Here is a 7,878-nt window from a genome sequence, read left to right as displayed (position 1 = left end):
GTGTGTGTGTGTGTGTGTGTGTGTGTGTGTGTGTGTGTTGTATACATAAAAAAGTTTATTTTAAATTCTATTTTTAGTACTTACATATTTTGAATATTTTGATCTTGAAATATGTATTGTTGGCACAGAAAATGGTTTTAAAGAAATTTTCATCCTTGATGTTTTATCGAAACATGTTTCTTCAAAATGTTGCGAGCAAAGCATAGGATTATTACAATTTATATTCCATCCTTTATCCTGCTCGTTTATAAAATTGATCCAGGCATTTCTTTGGCTTTCGTTTTTTGGAAATCTGTTTATCGTGAAAAATTATTTAGTAAATCGATCATATTAGATCTACAATTTTAATATTATTAATATTATACATAACAATAAAGGTAAAAAAAACAAGAAAAAGAAACAGTTTCTTTTAGATACAAAAGAGAATAACCTCTAAATTCTTAAATGTTTCTTATTATATTAAATACAAACCGATGAAATGTTATTCCATAATATCGAGCTTTGTTGGTTATGCCACATGCCTGACAATATACCATTTTTATAACTTATTTGTTATAACTTTTTTTTATTTTTCAACGTTTTATAAGCAACTGAACTAAACACACTATACACGCATAAAAACACGCTATAGCAGCTGAAAACATGCGCATTGCGCATGTCACAAAAGTGGGTACACAAGATGGCTGCTGGATTTCTTCCGTCCCCAGTAAATCGTACCCCCACTACCGATATGCTCTCTCCTTTCTTTCTTTACTCTTTGGGGGCACGCACCTTCCTAACCTACAATTCGATGTCTGTATATACTGCGACGTGGTTCGCGTATCGTGTCCCAGGTCGGCCGCGAGCTTTCTCTCGCGACTCGACGCTCACGTCCAAATTCGCTCAGGCGAATTTATTCCACGACTATTTCGAGTTCTTTAGCAATTACGATTGGGCGCTAGGTGCGGAAACGGCCACACCACCAAGGAGTCGGACTTCCAGAAACCATCGTACGATCGGCGATAAACCGCCCGGTGATGAACGGGCGCGACTAGCTCCTCGAGAGCGTTTGTCTGCGGAGGCTGGGATCTCAGAGGATATTCGATTGTAAGACAATACGTTTCCGCTATGTACAACGACATTATTCGAATTTTCTCACAAACTACGCTATGCTAGATAGCCGCAACGCGATATCTGTATGCCAACGCATCTATACGCAGCCCGAACTATTTACAATGTTATCGCTAGATACGCTAGGCTAAATCCGAACGGCGCTTCCGCTGTTATCCGCGGTACTCGCGAATAGTCTCTCTCTCAAGTCGCGGCCGCGGTACACCGACTTACGCACTATGCCTGCAGATTTCTCTCTTACACATAGCCGCCCCGGACACGACTTGGTCTGTCCATTGCTCGTCTCGTCCGCCGGTTCTCGCCTTTAGTTCGGGACAGGTCGGGGTTGATCGCCCTCTCTGCCGTAGCTCTCACCACCTTGCGTTCGACTCCACACGTCACTTTACGCTCTGTCCCCAAAACTCGCCGCTTAGCGTTCATCTCGCTTGCTCGCTACGTCGAGTCAAATTGACTTAGGCCCGGTTGCACCAACGTTATTTTGGTTTTAAGTGACATTTAAATATATGTCTATCTTTATTTATATTGAAAGAAAGATAAAGATAGATATATGTTTAAGTTTCGCTTAAAGCCAAAATAATGTTGGTGCAACCATGCCTTAAAACCAAGACGCTTTTTTGCACAGCCTTCGCCTATCTCTCTCCCGGGGACATAGGATCTATTTATTTAGGCCGGAGTCCCATTTCGCTGCCGACTCCTAGCGATAGTGGTTGAGCGCTGGTAGCTGTTCTCCCCGCGTCTGCGCCTTTATGACGGAGCACGATGCCACTACGTCACAATACGGTGTCCAAAAATTACATTTATTTTATACAAATTTTTTTGTTAATAATTTTTTAATGAACAACGAGCGTTAAAACGATGGCTAAAACCTTTTGAATGTTACTCAAGATAATTACCTTGACAACATATGTGAAGGTCATTGTCCTCGAAAGGTGGTCCGTTTTTGTTATATTTATTCTTTGTTCTTTTTTAAATTCAATATTTATTCTTTGTTCTTTTTTAAATTCTAATAATGAATATAATATCGTAAAAAGGATGACATTCATAAGAGCATTTTTATCACTTCTTATTTCGGCGTATATGAGCGCGCGAAATCTCAGCCCTGTCATTAATAAAGTATAATCGCTTTCCGTTTGAAAACTATTATAATCTCAACATTTTTGTATCAAAGTTTTTGTTTTGAAATGTTATAAAGAATCTGCCATCAAAATAGCATGCGGTAGTTTCGGGACACCCTGTGTGTATGTGTGTGTGTGTGTGTATTTATATATATATATATATATATATATATATATATATATATATAGGGTCATCGAAAAGTATCGGACCCCCCTAATATCTTCAGTTAGAATGCATTTTGGAGAAAATGTCCAATAGCAAAGTTGTATGGTTTCAAGCGGGGAGTAAGATGATGACCTTGACTTTGACCTTGCCCATGTCCTTGAAGGTCATGGTCATTTCAAGGTCAACCTTATTTTTTTAAATGGAACCCCCTACATTTTATTGCATATTCTTATAGCTTATCTCAAGAGCTTTCCAAAACGCTAGAACAAAACATTTTTTCATTAAATACTTTTTAAATTATAAAGGTTCGAAGTTAACAATTTTTTGACACTAAATGTAAAATATCTTGTAAAATATTATTTAGTTTTCAGTAATCATAACCTTAACACTTTTGTGCTGTATACTTGAAGCCGTACAACTTTGATATTGGACATTTTTTCAAAATGCATTCTTACTGAAAATATTAGGAGGATCCAACACTTTTCGATTAATGTATTTTCTTTAAAACAATTAATTGGTCTCATTATTCCGCGCACAAAAGTATTAAGGTTATGATTACTGAAAACTAAATAATATTTTACAAGATATTTTACATTTTGTGTCAAAAAATTGTTAACTTCAAACCTTTATAATTTAAAAAGTACTTAATGAAAAAATGTTTTATTCTATCGTTTTGGAAAACTCTCGAGATAAGCTATAAGAATATGCAATAAATGTTGCATTTAAAAAAATAAGGTTGACCTTGGAATGACCTTGAAGGGCATGGTCAAGGTCAAAGTCAAGGTCATCATCTTACTCTCTGCTTGAAACCATACAACTTTGCTATTGGACATTTTCTCCAAAATGCATTCTAACTGAAGATATTAGGGGGGTCCGATACTTTTCGATGATCTGGTATATATATATTTATATATATATATATATATAATGTAAAAAAATTAAACCGACAAACTTTGAGAGGAAATAGAGGACATAAAAACAAACATATTTTGTTCATAATGTTTTTCTCTATGACGCTTCATTTTAATATTACAGCGTACAAAATAGAAATTTTATGATTTTAGTAAAAAACAAACATATAAGTGAAAAAATTAAATTTATTTCAATTACACATATATATTTTAATCTTCAAAACATAATGAACAAAAGAACGGAACAAAAATGTGCCGGTTAACCGGAATTTCGGGTTAACGATTCTATTTCTGTGTCTCATTTATGAGACACCTATTGAAACAGAACCTGAATTGATAGCCCGAATTACTGCTGCAGCATATCAGGTTCAGAATATTCCTGCAGTCTTCAAACGTGTGAGACAATCAATGTTTCGACGATGTCATCTTTGTGTTGAAGCAAATGGAGGAATTTTTGAATATTTATTATAAATTGAGCTAATCAATGCGCATTTTTGTTCCGTTTTTTTATTCACTGTTTTTTGAAGATTAAAATATATATGTGTAATTGAAATAAATTTAATTTTTCCATTTATGTATTTTTTTATTAAAATCATAAAATTCCTATTTTGTACCCTGTAGTATTAAAACGAAGTGTCGTAGAGAAAAACATTATTAACAAAATATGTTTTTTTTATGTACTCTATTTCTCCTCAAAGTTTGTCGGTCTAATTTTTGTACACCCTGTATATATATACACAGGGTGTACAAAAATTAGACCGACAAACTTTGAGGAGAAATAGAGTACATAAAAACAAACATATTTTGTTAATAATTTTGTTCTCTACGATGCTTCATTTTAATATTACAGGGCACAAAATAGGAATATTTATATGTGTGTGTGTGTGTGTGTGTGTGTATTTATGTATGTATACTTATATTTATATATAAATTATATAAGGCAGTATTTTCTATTCGTCATTTTAAACGAGGGAACTGTTTTTACAGGTCACTTATTTCTTTATGGAATTGTGTATACAGGCTTAGTTTGTGTCATGTATAGAAAGAAAAATTATCATGTTATGCATATGTACATATGTATGTTGATTTTTCGTAGAAGATAAATGCGCATGTGTAATGCTGTTATCGAACGTGTTAACAGCTTGTTGACTTGTTGAATTCTGAGTTGCTGAGTTCCCAGCCAGCAAAATATTATATTAATTATATCAAATAACATATTAAAAATGTATTAATGTCATACTTTACTCCGATATCATTAATATATAGAGCAAAAGGAAATTTATATATATGCATGGTGTCTAACTTGTACTGTGTTAGAGCTAATATATAGCTAGAATAGGCCGGGGTAAATAATTGCATCAGTGTCTTTTGCTAAACAACCATATGAAATTTTGAGATCGTAACGACGAAAAATTTGTACCGAGCGGCAGCATACTGGCCAATTTGCACGCGCGTTGCAGTGAGACGAACGCTATATGTGCTGTCGCATTGGCACGAGAAGTTAGCTGAGTCAGCCTCCTAGTTATGACATACATGCGGCGCGCCGAAAAATAATTGTCCATGCTGCTCATATCGTTCTCAGTGATATGATTACGAATCTGTGGACGCAAGTACTTTTTCCTCTCCATTTACGCACAGAACACTGTGTTGATCCATATGACAATGATCTTCACACAGATGGACAGAGCCATCTTGCCGCACTGCGTTGAGGCGAAATGTAGGAGCACAGCGGTATAAGTATAGGGGAGCGGTGCACTTGGACACGGTGCATTTGGACACAGCCAATCATAGCACCGTGTGATTAGAGACATTTGTAGGGTCCCTTGGAACAGCGACTTGCGATTGGACTGTGTCCAATTGCCCCGTGTCCAACTGATATACACCCTAAGTATAGACAGTGGTGCATTATCTTCCAATCGCCCGCGCGATATCCGCGCGCTATGTTATTGGGCTGCGCTATGACTTAAGCGGTCCGTCCTCTACCATTCAGCACACGCTTTTCCTTAATCTTTCACAATTAATTACTCGACTATTATTACGAATTTCGCAAAACGGTGCAGGACTTTTATGTTCGCATCAACCCATTCTACCTCTCCACTAAATGTCCGGAGGAGAGTGTGAGACACCCTGTATATATATATATATATTAGGTGATAAACTTAGTTCCTGCGGCTCACAGTTAGATGACGTTAGTTGTAGGTGTAATTTATTTTGACATCTGAAACTGGCTGCATTTTAGAGGTTAGACATTTGTCAATCAAATTTAGTGCGAAGAGATTCATTTAAGCGAGCAGTGCTATTTTTTCTTTTGATTAAATATGGAACGTGATAAGTTGTTTTTTCGACATGTGCTGCTTCATTACTTTGACTTGAAAAAAACTGCAGCTGCAGCTCATAAATTTCTTTTCGAAGCTTATGGCAATTATGCTCCATCGGAACGAACATGCCAAGTATGGTTTCAGCGGTTTAAAAGTGGTGATTTTGATGTCAATGATAAAGAACGCTCAGGCCAACCGAAAAAGTTTGAAGACACCGATTTGCAGGCATTATTGGACGAAAACTCTACTCAAACGCTCCAAGAATTGTCTGCAGCATTAAATGTTACTCCGATGGCTGTTTCCAAACGTCTACATGCAATGGGAAAAATTCAAAAGGAGAGAAAATGGGTACCACACGAATTAACCGCAAATGACATTGCGAATCCCTTAAACATCTCTATTTCTCTGCTCGCCAGGCAGAAAAAGAAGAGTTTTTTGTGGTGCATAGTGACTAGTGATGAAAAATGGATATACTTCGATAATCCTAAACGAAGAAAATCATGGGTAGACCCTGGCCAACCATCGACATCCACACCAAAGAGAAATATTCATCGTCACAAAGCAATGCTTTGCATTTGGTGGGATATGCACGGCGTCGTTTATTATGAGCTACTCAGACCGAACGAAAGTATCACGGGGGATCGATATCAATCACAATTAAACCGTCTGAATAAAGCATTGTTGGAAAAAAGGCCAGCAGTAGCCAGCAATCGACGTAAAGTCATGCTTTTGCACGACAACGCTCGACCACACGTTGCCAAAGTCGTCAAAGAAACACTGATGCAGCTGGAGTGGGAAGTTCTCCCGCACCCAGCGTATTCACCAGACTTAACTCCTTCGGACTGTTACTTGTTCGGGTCGATGCAGCACGGCTTGGTGGATACACACTTCAGACATTACGAGGATGTGCGAAAATGGATCGACGAATGGATTGCATCAAAAGACCAACCGTTCTATCGTCGCGGAATCTACGCGTTGCCCGAAAGATGGGAAAAAGTATAGCTAGCGAGGGAAAATACTTCGATTAATGTATTTTTTGCTTTTGATGTCGAAATAAATGAGTTCTTTAAACAAAAAAACCGCAGGAACTAAGTTTACCACCTAATATATATTAGGTGTACAACTTTGCTTCCGCCGTTTTTTTTCGAAATTCGAGGCTTTATTGTAAAAAACTGGTTATACATTTATGATTCAAAGTATTGTCCATCGCTGGCCACTACTTTCTCCCATCTTTCGGGCAGCGTACGAATCCCGCGTCGAAAAAACTGGTCATCTTTTGAGGCGATCCACGAATCGATCCAATTTTTTATTTCTTCATAAGACCGGAAGTGCTGGTCAGCCAGGCCGTATGCCATTGATCGAAACAAATGATAATCAGAAGGAGCAACGTCTGGAGAATACGGCGGGTGGGGTAGGATTTCCCATTTCAACGTTTACAAGTATGTCTTGATCACTTTCGCAACAAGGGGTCCAGCATGCTAAAAAATAACTTTATCGTGTTTCTCGTTGTATTGCGGCCATTTGTCTTTCAATGTTCGGCTCAAACCCATCAATTGCGTTCGATACCGATCGCCTGTAATTGTTTCAGTCGGTTTTAACAGCTCATAATACACTACGCCGAGCTGATCCCATCAAATACAGAGCATGACCTTGGAGCCGTGAATATTCGGTTTGGCCGTCGACGTAAAAGCATGGCCGGGAACTCCCCATGATTTTCTGCGCTTGGGGTTATCGTAATGAACCCATTTTTCATCCCCAATCACAATGCAATGCAGAAATCCCTTCCGTCTTTGCCTTTCAAGCAGCTGTTCACAAGCAAACAAACGCCGTTTAACATCTCTTGGCTTCAATTCGTACGGCACCCAATTTCCTTGCTTCTGAATCATTTCCATACCTTTGAGGAGTTTTGAAATGGTTTGTTGAGTTACTCCCAATGATCGTGCTAATTCTTCTTGATTTTGACACAAGTCTTGATCAAGTAATGCCTCCAATTCTGCATCTTCGAAAACCTTCTCTCTTCCACCGCTATGCCGGTCTTCGACGTCAAAATCACCGTTCTTGAAGCGTTGAAACCACTTACGACACGTTCTTTCACTAATAGCGGCCTCACCATAAGTACTTGAGAGCATTCGATGAACCTCAGCAGCAGATTTCTTCATATTAAAGCAGACAATTAAAACCTCCCGCAAATGACGAGAATTTGGCTCGTAAACTGACATTTTCAATCGAGAATAACTTCATGATGCAGACACAAATCG

At 37.8% G+C, this 7,878-nt stretch overlaps 1 protein-coding gene across 1 annotated transcript in view; it reads left to right on the top strand.

Moving 5' to 3' along the window:
* Nucleotides 1-285: 285 nt before the first annotated feature.
* The window catches only part of LOC116852512, a 9,290-nt gene continuing 1,697 nt past the window's right edge, over nt 286-7,878 (top strand). Inside the window, exon 1 of the mRNA XM_032832959.1 lies at nt 286-1,086. Within this exon, the coding sequence (XP_032688850.1) occupies nt 656-1,086 (431 nt within the window). The 5' untranslated portion in view covers nt 286-655. The remainder of the gene's footprint in view (nt 1,087-7,878) is intronic.

This window comes from Odontomachus brunneus, unplaced genomic scaffold (assembly GCF_010583005.1).
Source record: "Odontomachus brunneus isolate Ranch 3 - 2012 unplaced genomic scaffold, Obru_v1 Obru_scaffold_231, whole genome shotgun sequence".
Classification (NCBI taxonomy): domain Eukaryota; kingdom Metazoa; phylum Arthropoda; class Insecta; order Hymenoptera; family Formicidae; genus Odontomachus; species Odontomachus brunneus.
The sequence above is the reverse complement of the archived record's forward strand: the minus strand, read 5'-3'. Positions and strand labels throughout refer to the sequence as shown.